General features: G+C 50.6%; 1 protein-coding gene across 2 annotated transcripts in view; it reads left to right on the top strand.

The window, feature by feature from the left end:
• GRHL3 (grainyhead like transcription factor 3) overlaps positions 1-16,356 on the top strand; it is a 44,804-nt gene extending 28,448 nt beyond the window's left edge. For both annotated transcript variants that reach the window (XM_080379214.1, XM_080379213.1), the window contains 13 exons: positions 1,365-1,701; positions 2,001-2,080; positions 3,913-4,066; positions 4,853-4,964; positions 5,711-5,805; positions 7,453-7,611; positions 8,216-8,294; positions 8,688-8,821; positions 9,665-9,699; positions 10,408-10,496; positions 10,641-10,726; positions 11,865-11,929; positions 16,217-16,356. In XM_080379214.1, the coding sequence (XP_080235340.1) occupies positions 1,365-1,701; positions 2,001-2,080; positions 3,913-4,066; positions 4,853-4,964; positions 5,711-5,805; positions 7,453-7,611; positions 8,216-8,294; positions 8,688-8,821; positions 9,665-9,699; positions 10,408-10,496; positions 10,641-10,726; positions 11,865-11,929; positions 16,217-16,331 (1,540 nt within the window). In that variant the 3' untranslated portion in view covers positions 16,332-16,356. The remainder of the gene's footprint in view (positions 1-1,364; positions 1,702-2,000; positions 2,081-3,912; positions 4,067-4,852; positions 4,965-5,710; positions 5,806-7,452; positions 7,612-8,215; positions 8,295-8,687; positions 8,822-9,664; positions 9,700-10,407; positions 10,497-10,640; positions 10,727-11,864; positions 11,930-16,216) is intronic.
• Positions 16,357-21,270: the final 4,914 nt, after the last annotated feature.

Raw genomic sequence — 21,270 nt, 5'->3', positions numbered from 1 at the left:
GAATTTGTCTTTATTTCCTACTTTGTGACAACTGGAAGGGGGAAAGGGATTAAGCATTGGCAGCAAGAAGGGAATGACCAAGTCCTCTTCCATTCCCTTGGCTGATAAGGGTTTCTGTTTCACTTGCTTCCAGTCTCCCAGGATTCTCTTCCAGTGACTCCCATTTGTCCTTTGAGGTTTTTGGATAATTAACTATTAAATTAATGGCTCATTTGCCACTATGAGTTCAGTTCCCCTTCCTGGATGCTGTGTACTTTGGCAACCCTTTCTGGTTGTCTGTTTTTAACTACTTGACAGAATAAGCCTCCTGAACGATACCTCATTCCTTCTTCATAAGTAAGCTGAGTTAAGCTGTTTTCTCCTCTCTGAAAGGCCACTGCATTCTTGACAGTGGCATGTTTTTTTATTAACTATGGAAATTTCACCATATAGCTGAAGGTGAAGCTCTGGAAGCAGAGTGGGTGGGAGCTACTCATTCAGCTTTACTTCCCTTGGGGGTAGCTTGTGCTGCCAAGAGGTGTGCGGGTTGCTAATGTGGGGGTTGGTTTGTTTTCTGAGCATGGTAACGGGGGCAATAAGCCATCTCTTCCCAGCTCAGCTAGGGACGCAGAGTCAGCAGGGTCACAAAGTCACTGCTGCAGAAGGGACCAGTTCTTGAGGTGCTGCACAAAGGGATGGTTTCTGTGTGCAAGAGGAGTGCGGTTTTGTACGTGTTTTTATCGCCTCATAGCTCCTGTACTTAGTCTTTTCTGCTCTGAAGTCTGGACCATACACCTCACTTCCAATACTGCAGCCCTGTCAATTTTTCACTGATCTCATGTTCTCTGGGAGTTTTGCTTACTAAGCTCCTGGAGTTTGTGAACTTGCACAAGAATCAGATTTCCTTAAAAAAAAAAAAAAAAGGAAAAGAAAAAAGTTTAAAAAAATCAGCTTTCAGTGTCAATGAGCCCTAAAAAGACTAAGATGGAAAGACCACATAGCAGTTATCCTTCTTATTGTCCCTGCTGCTCTGAGTGTTTAATAGCCTAAATAAAGAAATAATGGATGTAGGCCCTGGATGTGCAGCCCCAAACCACATCTAAACCATATTCTCTGGTTCTATGTGATCATCCCTTATCTGCTGAACACCTCTGACTCTTGCTGATTGCACTGAGAGGTGTGTGGGTGGGTGGAGATCACCCATGGGCCTGTCAGATCTCCCGTATCAAGCAGCAGATGTACACAGCTGACTCAAGGTCACCTGGTAGCTAGACTGTGCAGTTTGCTTCCCAGCAGCACATCAAGGCACTTGCTTCTTGCTGTGACAGCTTGCTGGGGTTGCCCACGCTCCGCCCTGGTTTGAGACAGGACCCTCTCTCCACTAGGCACTGCCACGGAATGGAGTACGACCCAGACATCGCATCCTTTGATGGCTCAGCCCATCTCATGAAGCTCTTGTCTGAAAATGTTTCCATGACCCAAGAATATTGTGAGCCACAGAAGAAGAACAGCTTAAGTCTTGAAGGCATTCCTACTCCTCACAAGCCAGTCATGCTTCCACCAGGCACTAGCAAGCTGGATGTCACCCCAGACAACTACATGGTCCCTCCAGGGGATGTATACGACAACAGCTCATTGAACTCCCTCTTCGAGACCATCCCTGTAGTCCCACCACAGCAGAGGTGGCAGCCAGACAGCACTTTCAAAGAGGATCCCCAGGAGGTCAGAGCCGTTAGTGGGTTGTGTGCTGGCAGTGCTGCCCAGGGGGTGCTGCACAAGGCTGTCTCTAGTGTGGGGTTTGCTCGTGCTGGAGTCACTGGGAGCTTTGCTTTTGCATTAGAAGCTTGATGCCATTCCCATGGAATTGTTGGGGGGTTACATTGATTTTGGAAGTAGGATAAGGTTTTGAAACGAGGGTTCATGTTTTATCTGTGGCCTCTGTTGTAAGGTCTGGGAGAAGGTGGATGGACAAAGCAGTGAAAGATTCCACTTCTGACTGTTTTGTTTCCACTTGTCTACAGTCGCTGCTCTTCAGTGATATCCTCAAACCCCAGCCAGAGCCACCTTGCCCTGAGACTTACACTACAGACGGTGTTAAGAGGTAACTACCGATCCACAGTCTCTGGGTTTCCAGTGCACTTGGCTGTGTCCCTTTCCTCGGGAAAGACCGCGTCCCTTTCCTCGCCCCACTGCCAGTCCTGACGATGACCACTGCAAACCTACAGATCTCATGCTTTTGCAGAGACAAGTTGTCTCCTGGTGCCTTAGGAGCAAGTTGTCATTCCGTGACTTTTTAGACACAAAACAGTGATGAATTTTAGTGTTTGTAGTATGAAGCGGGGCTTAGGGTTTGAAATGTTTTGCTGAGAAGGTGTCAAACCCAATCTTCCATTCAAGTTAAGCAGATGCAGTTGTGCCAGTTCATGTTTTTAGCTGGAGAGGTGTGGGGTCCGGGCTTTATACCACTTTGACCAGCAGAGCACCTCCAGCACCAACTGCTCCCACTGCTGTGGTCACATCTCATCAGCACCTTGACCTGCACCCAAGTTTTCCACGAGAGGGTTTGCTGTGCATTACAGCCCCCTTCCCAGGGAGCCCTGCTTGCTTCCTGCACCATTTTTCCACAAGCTACTTGGAATGGGGTAAATGACAGAGAAGATGAGGATGACAGTTGATAAGGGCGATAAGCAGCCTCCTCCTAATCTAAGGTTTAGGCTCTCACTTTGGGTTTAGCACTGTAAGTGACCCTTGATTTCAGAAGGTGCCACTGCCTGTCATTCCTAAAACGTGCGAGAGATTTCTTCCTGCTCTCCACCCCTCTCTCAGGCAGAGCTTTCCTGCTCTAGATACCGCATCAAACCTCCCAGCAGGTAACATTATTCCACCTCCCACTTTTTATTTGCCTCCTGAGTCACCTGACTCTGTGACTCAGCTGTCAGACGTGGGGATTTTCACACAGACAGCAGCTCGCGTTTGTGAGCGAGAGGCTTTGCTGTTTGCTGTTTATTTGTGCACTAACATTCTCTGGCACTCCTGGCTCTAGATAAGAGGAGTTGCCAAGCCTATCTTCAGAGATGGCATCGCAGGGGAGGTGGAGCAGGAAAAAGAGATGGGTTGGTGACTAAACAGGAATACGATGATCCTCAACTCCAGGGCGCTTGAAGGGTCTGTGTGAAGGCTTGTGTACAGCTGGTGGCTTGCACGGATTCCTCACAGAAGAAAATAGCTTGAGCTGTAGCCTCATGGTTTGAATCCTCATGGGTGTTGGTGAATGCCCAAGAGCAAGGCTTCTTGAAAGTCAGGCTCCTTTTTTAAATGTGCTTGTCAACAGTGACACCTTCCTCTGTGCAACACTACAAATCTTTTCTGTAAAGTCTGAAGTTGCTGCCCACCAGACTGTGAGTTCAACAAGTGGGCTTCCAAGTCCATTTTTAAGGACCTGGATAAACAAGTGGATGTCAGTGTCCCGCAGGTCGTTCTGTTCCTACAGGACCCATTAGGACACAGTCTTCCCGGGCCAGCTATTTATGGGTGTGAATTTAGAGACAGGAATCTGAGTTGAGGCTGTTGTAAAAATCTCATCACAGGTACCTATTTTTGTTTGGTTTGTTGAGGCTTTTGATTATGCAATGGTTCTGTAGCCATCCACAGAAAAATAGGGGTTACAATAATCTACAGGGCTGGGTTTTTCAAGCCAAAACTAAAGGGTAAAATGAGGATATCTGAGAACAGGGTGTTGGGGAGGATCAGTACGTGCTGTGCTGGGAGGCGCTTGATGGTGTAGGGGCATGTGAGATGGGGAATAGGGCAGAGACTCCTGTGTGTACAGTGTCTGTAACCTGTAGTGGTGGAGACTTGCATGTCTCTTCTTTTGCTTTTGGAGTGAAACAGCAGCGTGTGCTTATTCATCATTCTCTCTTTGTTCCATACAAGTGACTTTGAATACACTCTGGGGTCACCCAAAGCCATTCACATCAAATCTGGGGACTCTCCCATGGCCTACCTCAACAAAGGACAGTTCTACCCCATCACGCTGCGGACAGCTGGAGACAGCAAATGTTTACACTTGTCCTCAAATAAAGTGAAGGTAAGAGACAAACTGACAATTTTGCTGACACACGCTGTAATCAGACATCTAGCAATTGTACTGGCCTGGGAACAGAGCTGAGCGTGAAGAGTAATGGCTTTGTGGCTCATGTTGGCTTAAAGCGATGAATGGGATGGATTCACTTATAGCAAGTTAATCCTCTGATGCAGAGCAGCAGCCTTCATGTTACCTGGCAGTTGAAACCTTTCACAGTACGGTCAAGGATGTACAAAAGGCCTCCCTAGCCGATGGCTGGCTGGGGGCCCTGGTGGGAAGACTTCTGAGCTGGAGAGAGGTTCCCCATCTTGCTCCTGGGATGTGTGGACAAGCCCCAGAGCCATCCCTGAGACTAAGCTGAGCTTGAGTTCCCCACAAAGAAACCTGCTCCTCCAATCCTGAGGGGTATTTAGGGGCTAGACTTTGGACATCTCAAGACCTAAAGGATTCCTGAAACTGAGAATGTCTAGAAAAAGACCATTTTGGCTGTCCCAGCCTAATACCTGCTGGAGCACTGCAAACATTCCTCCAGTGCAGGATCCTTGTATGCCTTGGAGTCAGCGGAACCTCAAGGGCAGCGCAGTTAGAGGGCATACAGGGCATCTCAGTTTTGCTCCTGGCTGTGTTCAGGACCGTGTTCAAGTCCCTTCCCTCACCTGCCTCAGTTTCCCCAGCTATAAAACTTTAACAGTGACGCCAAGCTGGCCCTGGATGGAAAGGGCAGTGAGGGCACCAAGCGTTGTTAGGCTGCTGTGTATCCTGATACAGGATATCCTCGCTGTGTTACAGAGCGTTGTGATGATTGTTTTTGACAATGAAAAGATCCCAACGGAGCAGCTCAAGTTCTGGAAACACTGGCATTCCCGCCAGCCCACAGCCAAGCAGAGAGTCATTGATGTCGGTATGAGCGGGGCTGTTTGATCGCGGTGGCTGGGTGGGGTCAATAACTTCTAGCACCATTTTACTGCGTTTCCAATACACGGTAACGCAGTTGAAGCTCAAGCATCTGGCCTGGGGGAAAGCGGGGAGGAGCAGGCTGGTCTGCTGGCTTCAGAGCCTTTCTGGCTGAGGAGCCCTTGCGGGTTTAAGGCTGTTTGCCAAGTGTAGGGACACGCAGTAGGAGCCCAAGGGACGTCAAGAAGAGCCTCAGTCAGAGAGATAGAAACTGTGACACAATTTTGGCTCTTACAGGTGTGACCTATGGCTTCTTGGAATCTAGGAATCTGAGCTAGAACAGGCTTTGGTACTGCCTGTCCTTCTCCACTGCCACCACACAGGCTTTACAGCGTGTTGTGCTTGGCCAGACGGAGGTTTTGTCTGTCCAGCAGAGCACCCTGCTGAGTAGCTTGTGGCTCCCAGCGAGACACACACACGGTTGTTTGAATTTTGAAGTAATCTGCATTGATTTTGCATAACATCACTACTCACACAGCAGTCACCAGCCAATACGTGTGACTCATTTCTGGCCTGTCCCTTACATGTGTGCACTTAGGCTTATCCAGCGGTATCACGGGCGGCCTCTGTTACATTACAAGGCGCCTTGTAGCCTTGGAGTCAGTGAGAGGCAGGTTCTGGGGGCGCGGAAAGCCTAGGGGATGCAACTAGTTTTGCAGCCAGAATGCAAACTGCTTCTCCATTGCATTTCAGCTGACTGTAAAGAAAACTTCAACACGGTGCAGAACATCGAGGAGTTAGCCTACAACGCGCTGTCCTTCGTGTGGAACATCCACGAAGAAGCAAAGGTACAAACTGCTTGTGGAAGGGATCTGGGAAGCAAACCTGTAGCCTCCTTTCTGAGGGCCCAGGCGCGCTCCCCCCATGCCTCAGCTGAAAGACAGAGAGAGTTTCAAATCCAAACAATGCCGTTCCAGTGGCCCCAGGTAGTGTTTGTCTGCCAGGACAGCGGGGAAGGACACCATGCTTCTCTGTGTGTTTAAGCATTGCCATTAGCTAATAAACACTCTGGGTATACCTGAGACTGGCTCAGAGGTGTTTTTTTAGTGCTGATGGATAACTCTGAAGAAAGCCTTTTGCAGCAGGCAGCCTAGATCAGGGCTCTGCTCACATGTAGGTGAAGCCTATTTAAATAAACCACAGCTTAGGAAACAAAGACCCTTCTTTCAAGGCAGCATTTTGAGGCAGGAATGACTGACACCCTTCTGTGGCTTGTGTGATGTGGAAGGGAGCCAGGCAGGTCACAAGATCCCTTTTGACCTTAAAATCTATAAAGCTTATATCCACATCTTTCCAGCTCTGCTGTCTCTTCTGCATCCCTTCAGAGTCTCTCCTTAACACTTTGTATCTAGTGTGGACTGAAAGGAGCATATAAAAACAAGATGAAGTCATGAAGAAAAAAAAGAAAAGCATAAATACCCCATCTCTCTGAAGCTGGTAGCTTGGGAAAACTCTGGTTTGCTTTGGGATCTCAATAAGCCCTTCTTTTAGCCCAAAGGCGACCTTGGTCTTTTACAACCCAAGAGGTTAACAAATGTCTTCAAGGCAAAGTTGTCAGAAATGGAAATATGTCAGGTATGTGGCAAGCCCTCGGGGGCACCTCAGCAAAACTGGGTTTAACTCTTAGCAGAAACTCTGTGCATGCACTGGCCTGGGGCAGGTAAAGGTGAGACTTCAGAGAGCTGTGAGGGCTGGGAGCTGCGACAGGAGGGGACAGGTATTTGGGTCGTCTGTAGCACCTGTTACTTCTCTTCTTCCATTTAAATTTCACACCACAGTGAAGTGGTTTTCTTTTCTAAATATAGGTACTGACTAGATCTGACATTAGGTTTCAGGGCTGAAATCCTCAGCCAGAGCCCTGCTGAGGGAGCTGTGGGAGCTTCTCCAGCTGCAAATCTGTCCCCAGAGTCCAGGGGAAATTTCAAGGTCACACAAATGAATTTATAATTTGGAGATACAATGTGGGATTATATCTGTGCTCAGCATTTTTTCAGAAGTTTCCACTGGAGGTAACTCCATCCTAATCATAAAGGAGACCGGTGTGTGATGAATATTTATTTCACCAGCAGCAATGATTTGTAATTCCTGAAGCTGTAGTCTAGCCCTCCTCCCTTCCTCCAGGGTGTTGCTGTCTGAGGGTCCCTTGTTCAAATGAAAGATCAGAAATATCAGCAAGAACATCCCCAGGCAGACGGGGGTGGATAGCCTAAAATAAAGAGATGGAGAGCTGCAACCGGTGTGGGGGGAGCCTGTGGCTGGGAAGGGCTGGTGGCTGCGCTTGGGTGGGAAACCCACAGCTCATACGCTTGGCTGACGCTGTGAGGGTTGGGAGGACGTTTCAGTAGCTGCTTTTGCCCCTACCCGCTGCTGCCATCGCTGTTGGACAGGAATATTTGCAGCCCCAACAAGCTGTATCAATCTGTTCCTATTTGCAGGTATTTATTGGGGTGAATTGCTTGAGCACTGACTTCTCCTCTCAGAAGGGGGTGAAGGGTGTCCCGCTCAACCTCCAGATAGACACTTACGACTACGGCAATGGGACCAGCCAGCTGGTGCACCGCGCCGTCTGCCAGATCAAGATATTCTGTGATAAGGTAGAACACCGCTTTTCCACCAGGTTGTCCAAGAGGAATTTTAAACTGCTGCGCGGTGACTCCAGGAGAAAAAAAAGAAAGGTTGTGAGAGTCTGGAACAGTCAGGGCTGAGGAACAGAGGTGGTTAGCCGCCTTGGCTGAGTAAGCACAGCAAGGATGTGTCTGCACTGCTGAGGCTTTGTAGAACAGTCTCATTAGAAAGTTTTCCCCACATCAGACCTACATGGGATTGTGCTTCATAATAAACTCTATTTTTGACAAGTCTTTAAGCAGCAGAAGAGATGAGAATCTCATTAGAGCTTCTTCCCCTCAGATATGTTCCCACAGAAAAATTTCTCTCAGCTATTTTTGTCTGCACTTTTCATTTTTAAAAGCAAGTTTCATTTTTGTTGTTGGGTTGGGTTTTTTTTCATTTCTAAGTATCAGAAAGTTCTGGGTGGCCTGTAGGTTTCTGAGATGAGCAGTTTTGAATAAAGGCTGCCTTTACCTTAGCGTGCTTACCTCCCAGAGATGGTCAGTACACCCTCTCTTGCCAATGTCAGAACTGATTTTTTCTTGACAATGTCAGAACAACGTCCTGATTTTTGCCTTATCTTCCCCGCAGGGAGCAGAGAGGAAAATGCGGGATGACGAAAGGAAACAGTTCAGAAGGAAAGGAAAATGCCTGGACTCCAATAACAATGGTCAGTGCTAGTGTTTGTTACCTGATCAGAAGGGTGTTGAAATCCATGTAGGCTTGTCCGTTAACTTCCACAAGATCTGGCCCTGGGTATTTCCAAGCCTGATGAAATCAGCACCATTCAGAAATAGCTTGTCAGTCAGGTCTGTGCCTGGGCTCCTACCAAAGCCCTTCATTAATACTAATCAGCCTTGCCGAATTGTCCCGGGGTCTTGGCAGGGAGCCTTCCCGAGGGGAGATGGCACTGGGCGAGCCCTTGAGACCTGGTTCTGCAGGGTCCCATCTTTTTTTTAATACTTCTGTTGGGCGGCCTTGGGCAGGTGCTTTCCCTTCTCTGCATGTAGTTGCCTCTTAACATGCCATCTGAACTGAGATGAACTGGACTTTCCATCTGTAGGTCTGAAAGGCTGTTTGCTCTCTGGCTTCAGAGGGAATGAAATCACGTTCCTGAGGCCGGAGACTGACCTCGAAACCCAGCCAGTCCTGTTTATCCCCAACGTCCATTTTTCAAACCTGCAGAGGTGTGGCACGGTAAGTCCCTTCAAAAAAACAACCAACCTCTTGCCCTCATCTGTCACCCCTGTCATTTTCAAACTGATCGGTCCCCCAGACATGACTTGTGTTATGTAAAAAAACCAAACCAAACCACAATTCTTCTGTGGAAATGTGGTGAACTTGAAGATGTAGCTCTCAGGAGTGGCCTAGATAGTCATGCAACAGTGATGGGCAAGATAACCCTTCCAGGTTCCTTCCAGCCCGATATTCCTGTGGTTTACAGGAATCACCTGCAGCTTCCAGAGGACTGGAGTGGTAGCAGAAAGTAAACTATAGAAAAATGTGACTGTTTCAGTCCCTGCATGTGTGGGACATCTCTCACTTGTCCTCTGCCCCAGTCTGTCCCCTTGAGCCTAAGGAAACCCAGACCCAGCGTCCTTCAGAGCTCAGCAGTATTCCTGCAAGCAACAACTGTCTCAGTTTATCAAAAAGAGGGGAAAGCCACCTCTGACAACACTGTAGCATCCTGTTGTAGTGGCCGCTGTACTGAGGTATTGGCATCAAAACCAGGGACTAGAAGAATTCTGGTTTACAACCAAAGAACTTGGTCCCAGATCCCAAGCAGGTTGTGAGATTTGACCTGCTTTTGGGTCTAGCTAGATGTGTTAGGCCTCTTCCAGGCAGTGGAGGTTCTTTATGTCAGGTTTCATTTAATCTAAGAAACACATAGGGATGTTTGGGTTTAATTGCATAGGAAAAATGATGGACTGGGAGGTGGGAAATCATGTTTAAAAAGTGCCCGTGTTGCCTTCCCCAGCTTCACTGGCACACAATGATACTGTGCAAACTGAAAGATTGATGTTTCCTTTCCATTTCAAGGTTCTCCCTCCTGCTGTTCCCAACTCTGCAAACAGGTAAGGATGCAGCAGGTTGTATTGCCCATCCACCAGCTGCTTTGGTTCTTTGGGTATGGGATATATGTGGGATATATACATCCACGGGCAGTATATATCTACAGGTGTAAAGTAACATAGCATGGTGTCTCCCTGATGCCCCTGAGTGTCAAAAATGTGTTAAACTTTGGCCTAGGATGGACTCAAGGGATGCAGAAACACGGATACATTCCTTTCCCTATCGGTGAGCCACTCCAGCATGAGTGTGGCCATGACTGTCCCGCTGTTCTTATTGAGACAATGTTGGAAAGGGCAGGGGAGGAAGATCACTGAAGGATTTGAGGAACCAGAGACAGATACTGCTGTAAAATAAACTGGAATGAAGCAGAAATCACACTTGTAATGTGTCTGGAGTGGGGAGAACCAGTAGTTGCCCTGGGCTTGATCCGCTGTCCGGTGATATCAACACAGAAACAATGACATGAAGGTGCAAAAGGCTTTTGATTATGATGTGATCCCAAAACCACTGCCTGTGCTCACTGACGTCCCTGTATGTGTTAGGCAGGAAGTTGCAACTCTGGTAGAGTTGCTGTAATTACAAACCCGATATTTAATTGCTGAATGTTTGTTGGAGTAATTGGTTGTTCAATCAAAAGTTCAATTGCTGGAATTGTTTTGTTTGTTACTATTGTTCAGTCTTCTCGAGAGCACTGTATTCCTTTTGCATAGGCTGCCCTTAAAACGGAGTGGGGCCTCATTCACGGACGAGTTTGACCCGATACCTCCAAAACAGACCAAGGAAGAAGATCCTCAGAGAGGTAACCCTTGGGATGGGAGCTCTTCTTGAATGCCGTGGCCCATTTGATTCAAGTAACCTTGGATCTGGAATGACGTGAGGCCACGTGGCTCTGAGCGCACGCTGTGAGGAGCCCTGGTTCAGTGCTGTGCTTTGTCTCTTGCAGTCCTGTTGTACGTGCGGAGGGAGTCAGAGGAAGTGTTTGATGCTCTCATGTTGAAGACACCAGATCTCCAGGGCCTCAGAACAGCTGTAAGTGTTATCAAAAAACTCGTGGCACATGAACAAATGGCAGATAAAAGGGCAATGGCACGTGGTATATAGGAAGCTGGACATAAGTCTGCTTATATCTCGTGTCTGCTTTCTCTTGAGAATGGAAATGGAAATTGTGAGCAGCAGGTGAATTCTGCCCACAGCTCCTGGCACAGGCTGTGTGTTGCTAGAAGAACACACCTCATGGCAAGATGTTTTGTTCAGATCACACTGTAAGTCTCCTCTTGTGAAAACACATTCATATTTTCCATTGTAAAACATCCTTTCCATTCTCAAGGCTGTAGATGTGCAATCCAAAGCCGATTCTGGCCTCATGCTGGAATTCCCTGTGCTGTGTTTGAGGAGCACACTGACATATTTCTGTGATGATTATCAGCAGCATCTCTGATAACCCCCCTGTCTTTGGAGATTGCTGGGAAGGAAACAAACAATAAACCTCCCAGATTTGGGGTGGCTTTATGGCTGCACTTTAAGCTCTGTTGTTTTACAAACTTTTAAAAATAGAGAGTTTGAAAAATGTCAGCACGGAGGATTCTTTGCCATCTTCTCCCTCCCCCATCCCTCACCACAAAGAATCAAAAAACCTCTACAGAAAATGCGTGTGAAAAAGCTTCAGAACTCCTGTCACCCTAAGGCCGTAGCTGTGCTTGCCTGAGAGAGTTCTGGAAAGCTTTGCCATCAGCCAAAGCAAAAGCTGCCGTCAGAGCAGCCACAGCAGCCACGGCCAAACACCTCCTGCAGTTTCTCTCACCTTTGGATGCATCAGCAGAGGAGGAGCTCAGCAGGCTCTTTGCCCAGCAGGGCGAAGCATCAAGGCCCAAACAGGCCAGGGAATGAGAGGAAGAAAATGAGGATTGTTCCCAGGGTTCCTGGCCTGGCAGTAGCCATCAGAAAGAGAACTGAGGCCAAGCCGCAGCCCGTCCGTCTGTCCGCCCACTGCCAGCCACAGCCATGTTCAAATCGGCCCGTTCAGGCCATTGCTTCGGCCCGTTTTTCTCAAATAAAAGGGACGGGGAATCCTTTGCTGCCAAATACCCCTGGCTTGGTGTTATCTTTGATTTTTATCATAGGAATTTCATGTTACAAGTACAAAGAATTGCCATGTTTTCTCTTACAGATTTCAGAAAAATATGGGCTTCCTGAAGAAAGCATTTACAAAGTCTACAAAAAATGCAAAAGAGGGTAAGCTAATCTCTCATCTGCTTTAATGCTGTGCCTCTAAACCCCCATTCTCTTTGGTACCCTGCCATAGGCTGAAATAGACTTTTAACAAGATAATAAAAAGTAAAGCCATGTGACTCTGTGCTATTTGGAGCATATAAAACTCAGATCTTTCTGGGCTTTAAAGATTTGGGATAATGCTTGTTTGTATTATATGTTTGGAGTGTAAAGTCTCCCAAGGAAAGGAAGTTGCATGAAGGAGGAATTGTTTGGGTAGTTTAATGGGTGATCTTTTGTGTCTCAGTCTAAAAGCCTGAGGTTATGGAGAACTTATCTTACTGCCATCAGAGAGGTATAAATGTTTGCTTCTCCAAATCGAGTGCCTAAATGTCCCTGGCTCAGAAACAGACTGTACCAGCTAAACAGCAGCATGGGTGGCCTTGGTGGAGGAGAGGGGATTGCTGAAAGGGGGGCGTCTGTCCCCAGCTTTGCCATCCCAGCCCCAGCCCAGGGAGGTCAATAGGAAACCTCATACTCCCTTTGGGAGGTGCTGGATCAGACCCTTCTGGGCACTGGTGGCTCCCGCGCGGCCCCAGTACAGAAATGCAGGTCCTGCTTGAGGCGCCTGCCAGGCGCTGCTGAGACCAGCACAGCTCTGGGGGGTGACTGAGGTCTGCAGCAAACGTGAAATGGCTTCTCAGTTTCCACGTGGTGTTGATCAGCGAAGGATCCACGTGCATCTCCCCCGTGGCTGACAGGGAACGGTGCGGGTCTGCATGAGCTGAGAACCAGCTGCTGGTCTTCCGTGGAGGGCAGTAGTCCAGATGTGGGGCCAAGTGCTACTTTCAGAAACGTTTTCTGGAGTAAGAACTCCCTCTGGTTCTCCCCATCTCTGGCAGCGAGTTCTCCCTTCAGCTGACAGAAAGGGAACGAGCGACTCATCAACTCTCAAGCTTATTTTCATAAAGCTGAACCTGGAGCCTTTCTTGCAGAGCGAGCACGATGTGATCGGGCTCTGCCAGCAGCGGTGACTGCCTGGGAGATGAACTCATTGTTGTTGCTGGCCCCGGTCCAGGGTTTGAGTCTGAGACAGAAGAAGAGCAGGGCTGGTGCTGTCCCGCGTTGTGCAGCCCTGCTGTTCTCACTAGCTGGGCCCCCCAGCCCCGAGGGGTCCCCTGCGTAACAGGACGAGGGAACAGAGCCCCTGGGAGCTGAGGGTTAGTCCAAAGTTCTGCTTCTGCCTCTGCTTTCTGGTGACAGTGCAGTGAGAAGGTCCTAAAGCTCCTTGGGTGGCATCTTCCAGCTCATTTGGTGCCACCATAACTCGGTCCCCACGGGACTCAGCCTGTGTGCCTGGAGTGGAGCGGAGCTAAAGTGAGGCTGGGGGCAGCTGCCGGGTGGGAGCGGACGAGGCCGTGGCTTCTCCTCCACACCTTGATGTGGTGCCACTGAACTGGGAAGCTGTAACACACACACCCCGCCTCTAAATCCACAACTGAGCAACCTTCCCCCATTTAGGAGGGGTTCTAGATATGGTCCTAATTTTAAGATGATGGATGAGCTATAGGGAGGTACCCAACTTTGTCAGGAGGCTCTTCCACCTGCTCCTGAACTGCTCAGCGTTGTCAGATGCTGCTCATCCACTATCCCCAGAAATGGAAATTTTCTCCCCAAAGAAAAAAAGCAACACTGGCAGCCTGAGGAGAGGGGTTGCCCCCAGACCTCCAGCTGCGGAGCACCTCGGGCAGCTGGTGGCAGAGCACAACTGCAGAGGACGGGGGTGGTGTATGGTTTCTTATCACAGGTTCAGGATTGAGCCAAAACTCCGGTGTGTCAGCTGTGGCGTGGCGTGTGATGTGACCATCACAGGTCATCAGGCTGTCAGCGGGCAACTCCTCGCGTAACTCCAGCTGGGCTGCAGTTTTCTGAGCCAGCTGATTGTGAGCATCTGCATGGCAAGAGATCCAAGCAGTGATGAGTTTGCAGGTGGACCAGGAAATGGCAGCGCTTCAGGGGAGAGGCCACCTCTACTTTGTTTTGCTTTGGTTTGGTTCATTACTTGATCTGATAAGTAGTGAATGTTATTTAATAACGATCGGGAAGGAAAACAAACAGATGTCCTTTCCATCTCTTTCCCAAAACGGAGGAGCAGAGAGGTGTCTAATGCAAAGAAAAGGCAACACCTGGAAATGAAGATGAAAAAAAAGAATAAATTTGACACCTAGTTTAATGAAAGCTGGACGTGACTGATGCCACAGTTTATGGCTGAAGGTGGGAGTCATACAAGATTTTCTCTAGTCTGCTAGATGGTGGGGTCAGACGCTGTTTCCTGCTCCCCCAGATTTAATTTTCCTTTGAATATCTTATCCTCTTGCTCCACCCTAAACAATCCTCTCTTGGTAATTACAGCTTGAGGGTCAGATCCTCATCTGGTGTAAGCTAGTGAAGCTCACCGGTGCTACCTGGATTTCAGAGGTGAGGACCTGCTGTCAGCCATGGGCCTCCTTCGTGTGATGAGCTCATTCAGATGAACTTAGTCTCAGGGTGACTCAAGAGCAATAATAAGTAATTTCGTATCTTGGTGAGGTTTGGTCTAGAAAAACAATACAGGGCTCGGATTCCTCATCAACGCTCCCTTGAATCTTTTGTGGTTGAGAAATCAGATGGAAGTGTGGTGGCAGGAGGTACAGGTGACTTCTCCGGCTTCCTGCTCTAAGCTAGCCAGCGATGACTGGAGCCGCTCTGTTGCAAGGCTTTTTGTGACAACCCACCCTTGGGAATCCGCACTGTCAGAGGCTGGCATCCCTGGGATCCCCGGCTCGGGGACCTGGGCCCCTCGCCCCGCAGCAGCCCCAGCACCGCTGCTGGCCGGTGCCGGGGGGTGAGATGATACACCAGGGAGCTCCGTGGCTGGTGTCAGCACCTGTGCCAGCCTCCCCCTGCGCTGGGTGCGATGCCCTTCCCCAGCCGCGCCGTGACAGAACTGCTAGCCTGTTGGTGAAGGGGTTTGTGTCTCAGCGTCAAGCCCTGGGACGTGGCTCACACCAGAACAGGCTGGACACGAGGACACACTCCCACCTACCCCCCTGAAGTTGGGCACGCTGGGACAGGGCTGCCCTGCGCCTGCCCGCGCACGCTGGGATCACACGGGCCGGTCGCTGAGCCCGGTGTGGCTGCGCTGACCTCCGAGGCGTTGCTCGGGGGGACAGCGGGGCCCCGTGTTTGTGCTTGTTAAATGCTCAGCCTTTTCTTTTTCTTGTTTTTAATCTTGGCTTGTGGAGCATTGCACAATTAATGCTATTGCCCCATTAATGACCCCAGCAGGAACCTGGAGGGGATGTGCTTTCTGCAAAGAAAGATAATTTGTTCTCTTTGTTTCCTCCAAACAGTTACAAATTTCACGTCTGATTTATGGGAACACAGTGGGGCGACGCAAAGCTGCCCCGTTACTCCCATCACAGTGATGAGGGGCTCTTGCCTGGCACAGAACTGCAGCCTCAGGTTGAAATCAGCTGTTGAAATGTTTCCTTCTCCCCGTGTCTCCCGTGTAGTTGGTTCCAGAAGCGGTGTGATCCGCAGCAGGGCTGGAGGTGTGCCCTTGGGAATTCAGGAGTTCAGCCTGCCTGCGTGTGTTCCTCGCAGAAAGGGCTCCCAGGCAAGGCTCAGGGCACGTCTGCATGGGAGGTTGTTCTGGATATTCCATTCCAAACCACTTCCATCCATTCCCAAAGCAGTCTCAGCTTGTTCCGAATAACGCAGCCCTACAAGCATCCAGGCAAGAAGCGAGGAGTGAGCAATTCTGCTCTAAATTCACACCCTGCCATAATCCAGACTAATTTGCCTGTGGAGCAAACGCTGGGCCTAGGCATGTCGAGGGTAGAATTGCGAAAAGCTCTGCAGGATGTTCCTTTTGTGTTGTATTGTGGCTTTAATTAATTAATCGTGGCTGAGCCCCTCAAATTGGGGAGGGTGGATGCTGCAGGGCCTTCTTGTTCCTCCCCGGGGCCATGACTCCCGGAGCAGCCTGGCAGCGGCCAACCTGCCCGGTGGGCAGGCAGTAGGGAGCGCGGCTGCGGTAACGCCACGCTGATCGATAGCAGGGCGCTAACGGCGGGTTTTAATGGGAATTTTGTGCGGAGGCATTTCAAAGAGGGCCACCCCCATGCCATGAGGCTTTGCCGGTGATGTGATTTCCCACTCGTGACAGGGGATCCCGGGTGTGCGGTGACACCCAGCCCTCCCGAGCAAGCCACTCTACAAACCTTTCCACATGCCTTGTCTGACCCAGCCGTCCTCCCTCTCCCGTAGGATCCTGGTGAACATGGACAACAACATCATCCAGCACTACAGCAACCACATGGCCTTTCTCCTGGACATGGTGGAAGCAGAGAACAAGTTCCAGATCATCCTCAAGGAGCTATAAAGAGCCACAGGCAGCACTTACTGGGACTTCTCTCAAAGCCGGCAAGTTTGACCCAACAGAACTCAGCCTCGTGCCTCAACTGGTTGCTTTTACTTGAATCCCCGGCCTCTGGGGAGGGCCCCGCCTCGGGCCAGGCCGGAGACTGCTTGGAAGATCTGTTATCGATGTGAACGTGGAACTTCTCTCTGTTGAGTTTATTATTATTATTATTTTTTATTTTATTTTATTTTATTCCCTTCTGGCGATGGGCCTGACCTCCTGTTTCACAGCTGGGAACGCGAAGCTACACTAACACGGCTGGCAGAGCCTGGGCAGAGGCAGGGACGGCCGCTGCGTGCTGTCTGCCTTGGCCCGGGGCTGCTGCCACCCCGGGCTTTGGCTTTCTCCCACCCCACCAGTCACGCAGAACCTTCAAACCATTTCCAGCTGGGCTGAGCCCGGCACTGAGCTTCTCTCTGTCCACAGAGACTTTCACAGATGCTTTTAAAACTCCCTGTTAAACGGACACTGCCTGCTCCCACGCCCCCCCCCCCCCGCCCCCCCGCCGTATTTCTGGTTGTAAATACCACAAAGGCCTCCATAGCCCTTGTTTATACATTTCTGATGTATTGTTCCTTTTATATTTTATATATGGATAAATATGCATCGTTTTATATTTGACTCAGTATGGTGACACAGCATTTCAAACACAGGCTGCTTCACATTTCTCTGTGAACTCCTTTTGTAACTGTGTTGTTGATTTTGTTGTTTTGGATATTCCGTAGTAATAAAGGTTCAAAGACAGAAAGTGACCTGTTTTCCCCCAGCTCCGGAGGCCGGAGTCGGGAAGGGCCGGGCAGGAACCAGGCAGGGAGGTGACCTCAGCGGCACAGAAAGGACTCGAGGTTGGTGGAGCACCGCATGCTGCCCAAGCATGAGGGGTTTGTCCCTCTGAGCTGTGAAGGGCTGAGAGACGGCAAGTGCTGCCGACCTGCTCGCCTCTGCGCCTCTGCTTCCACCAGCGCACGCAGCCCAGCCAGGGCTCTCTCCCCGTTCCACCACAGATGTGCCGTCACGGTGCTGTGGGTGGCTGGAGGTTCCTGAGCTGTTCTAGGCACATCCCTTTGGTGGAGGGATTACACAGATTTGGTGAAATTTTCAGTGAGTCAAAAATGCCCTGGTTTGCTGCTGCTGGAGGAGGCACAGCTCAGCCGTGCTGCCCTCCACGTGCTGCTCCTCCTCACACCTGCTCACTTTCACACCAGTCCCTCACCCTGTGCTAAAAGCTCTGCAGCTGCTTCCCATTTAGGTTAAAAAAACACCAAGGGGAGCACTGATTTTCTAATTAACCCTCTGACCAGTGAGAAGCAGGGCCTTTCCTCCTCCTTCCTCTTCATCCTCCGCTTTTTCTGCCCATGTCAGAGCTGCACCTGAGTCCCATGACTGGGAAGGAGCAGCACCGCTCCCACTGGGAAGGGGTTTTCACAATGTGGAAACACATCAGGCTGGTGAATTTTGGATTACTTCAGTGTCGTTATCACGATGAGGAAGGCCTCTCAGGTAAGTCTGAAGGCTTATCAACCTCTGATGATCTCTCTGCACTCTGTGCTCCTTCATCTTCGTATCACAAACTCTTTCAGCAGGATTTCTCCGCTGCAGCGTTCATGCGTGAGGCTGCACCTGCAGCTTTGCTACAGCAGGATTTCAGTCCCAGTTAAACGTGGGCACACCAGGAGCTCCCGCTGCTGAGCATCGATGGCTGTGACACCCGGGAATCCCCTCATCTCCCTGATGCATCAGGTGGGCGCAGGGGCTCCGTGTAGCAGCAGGACTCTGCGCACAGGGCTCATCCTGCGGAGGGTGAAGAGCACTCGCTGCTCAGGTGAAAGCAGACACTTCCCACTGCCTGTGGCAGAGGGAGTGCCCAGCCCCTTCGAGGCGAGGGGGCAGGTGGCTCAGGGCAAGCACCGCATCCTCCGTGCCATTGGAGAGGCCTGAACACCAGGGATCAGTACAAAGAGCAGACGGGCAGTGCTGGCAGCACCGTGGTGGCTCGCTCAAGGTTTCTGCAGGGTGCTGGTGCTCTCCTCAAGGAGCTGCCGTGCCCTGGCGGAGGCTGGGGCACCGGGGGAAGCCCCTGGTAGCGGAGGCGGGATGCTGTGCTGGTCTCGGGGGGCTGCAGGCAGCTGGGGGGTGTTTTGTGTGTGTGATTTTATGGGCTTTTGGTGGCCTCTTGTCCCTCAGTGAGTTGTTCTAAAAGTCTGATCTTGGGGGTAACTTCATACCAGTGTAAACACAGCACGAGCCGTCTGCTTCTCAGTTACGCCAGCCTAACGCCATTGACTCTAGTAGCCTTACTCCAAATCTACGCCAGCAAAAATCAGCTCGTGTTTGTAACTTTAGGTTCCCAGCAGCAGAGCGATGGATTTTGCTGGATTTTATGGTCGTCGTTTCACACTGGCTACGAGCCCGTCCTAAGTTCTGCTGGGTGAGAACTGCCCTGGCTGGAGCTTTGCATGTCCATCCAGCGCAGACTCCTTCCTCCCACCTCCTGCTTGTGGGGCGGAGGCAGAGAACCAGGTGCTTTTCTGTGCTTTTCTGGGTAACCTGGATGCGGTGGGGTTGTAAATCGTGGCAACTCCGGTGTGTGCAGGGAAACGCCGGTTGATTCACGCCAGCGTAAGAGCAGGCACAGTCGCCGCCCCCCACCGCCCCTGCATAGGGTGGGTGTTTTGCTGACTGGCTCAGTATCGTTCATCCCTCCCAGCAAAGGCGAGTTGCTGGAGCGGTTGCGTAAAGCGGAGCTCCCAAATATGTGAAAGCATTCTTGACTCTTTGCCTGGAGCCCCCCAGCTCCTTTTGAAGGTTAAGATATGAGTGATGAAGGCGATTCACCTCGGAGCGAACAAAGGTCGTGTGAAAGTAAGAACCCGCTTGTGTTTTGTAAAAGGCTCACGCTGACGAATGAGAGCAGCTTCCTCGGAGCGGCGCCTGCTCCGGACACCCGGCAGCTGCTTTGTGCTGACTATGGTCAGAAACGCTCAAATCATCTGGCTTGTAAAATGTGCCCGGCGGGTGCACGGTGCAGGGTGGCCGGGCACACACGCACCGCCGAGGTTCGACACGTGCTTGCACAGGCGCCGTCCTTCTGCGGCCCGACGGCCCGGGCAAGCCCCAGCGTCCAGCCGCCAAGGGAGCAAGCGGCGGGGGTGCGGGATGTGCCCACGCTTCTGCCCTCTTCTCCCACGCTTCTGCCCTGATAAAAGGGGCTCCCCGCCAGTGTAACCCCTCCTGTGGGCACGGTCAGTCCCCAGCACCTGTTTTCTCTTTGGTGTCTCAGATGAAAACACCAAGAGGAGTTTGGGGTTTTTTTTTGCAGTGCCCGTTAATTGTATTAATTATTCAACATCTACAAAACTGGAAGTTTACAAATCAACTTTAGCTGATGATCATCTTCCAAAATACAGTACCAAGTAGCGCTAATTAGCTGCTGAGCTCTCAGGGAGCGTGCTGAGGACAAGGCTCTTATTGTTAGCGCGTGCTTTGCAGAGCATGATGGAAGTCCCGTGCGAGGAACCCCGCTCTGGCACCTGCGTTCCGCTGCTCACAGCGCCGGGAGCCATTCCTACCATCGCTGTAGATGAGGGAATACCTCCGGAGTGCGCTGGGCGAGTAAGTGCCTGCAGTGACAGAGGTGCATAAAAAAGAAACAGAAACACAGCAGCTCGTGAGCTGGGTTGTGCAAGAGCTCTGGTATCCCCAGTGCTGGGTGCGGGCTGTGCTCCTCACTTCTACAACCACCACCCAGTTTCTATGTCTTTATTCATGCTTATTCATTCCTTGCATCATCAGCCAAGCAGCTGAGGCTCTTGGTGTGTGGTGTGGTTCTCCATCACTATAAAGGGAAAAACAGCATCCTGTGTTTTGTTAGGACACCCACGCGTTGTGTTTGGAGATACCCAACACAGCACCAGAGCATCAGAAAGGATCAAAGGCAGAGGAGCATGAAACTGTCGGCATCTGTTCCGCAGTGTGGAAAGCTTTAATGAAGTCGGTGAGGGTCCCCGGGCTCTGCCTGCTCTCCCGTTTCCTTGGGTAGTTCCTTGGATTTGTGTAACTACATTTCTGGTCGGTGAGATGGGTACTAAAACCCTCAGCCTGTGTGAACGTCCTGGTGTCCTCGGCTGGAAATTGTCTTTGGCCATAGAACCGGAGTGGAGCGCTAACGCCTGGTGTGCACAGCCTTCGGTTTCGCTTTGGTGTGTTGAGGGTTGTCTTGATGGTGCCTTTGACTGTGACCCCTGTGCAAGGGATCACCCAGAGCTGCTGGAAACACAGAGAGCGCAGCTCCGAAGCAGCCCACGCATCAACAGCTGCTGAATAATCAGCTTTTAATAAAGCTGCTGCTTTGTATCAGCCACCAACTGATTTAATTGGGAAGTATTTTGTCTCACTGCAGTTCTCCTCTGTGGTATGGTATGGAATAGTTCTGTACGCATTGTGCGCTCTGGTGGGCCAAGGGCTCGAGTCGCCTCTAATCTCACAGCTGGGAGTTCTGATCCGGTGGAATTCTCTTCCCCTCTTTTCAGGCTAGAGCGGAAAGGAGATGCAGGGGTTATAGCAACAGTGTGCAGACTGCGTGGATGGCTGCGTCTGTGGTGCTGGTGTCCCTTTGTCCTCGCACGCTGACAGGGTATTGCATGGGCTTCTAATCAAACTGGCACGACAGACTGATGAGAATGGAGGGGGGCATTTCTCTCCCCTCTGCAGAAGGTGTTTCTCACTCGTTCCCTTCCTCTCAAACGATGTGGTAACGTCCTTACAGCCGTGGGTCAGGCCTTCAGCATGAACCAACTGGCCTGGCTCTGCTCCTTTAGCTGAAACAGCCCGATTTGCGTTGGCTGGGGATCCCAGCCTGGCTTAGTCAGCAGAGCAGCGCTCAGGGAGCTGGCGTGTCGAC

This window comes from Falco punctatus, assembly GCF_963210335.1.
Source record: "Falco punctatus genome assembly, chromosome: 3".
Taxonomy (NCBI): domain Eukaryota; kingdom Metazoa; phylum Chordata; class Aves; order Falconiformes; family Falconidae; genus Falco; species Falco punctatus.
Note: the sequence above shows the minus strand (reverse complement) of the source record. Positions and strands in the feature narration are given on the sequence as shown.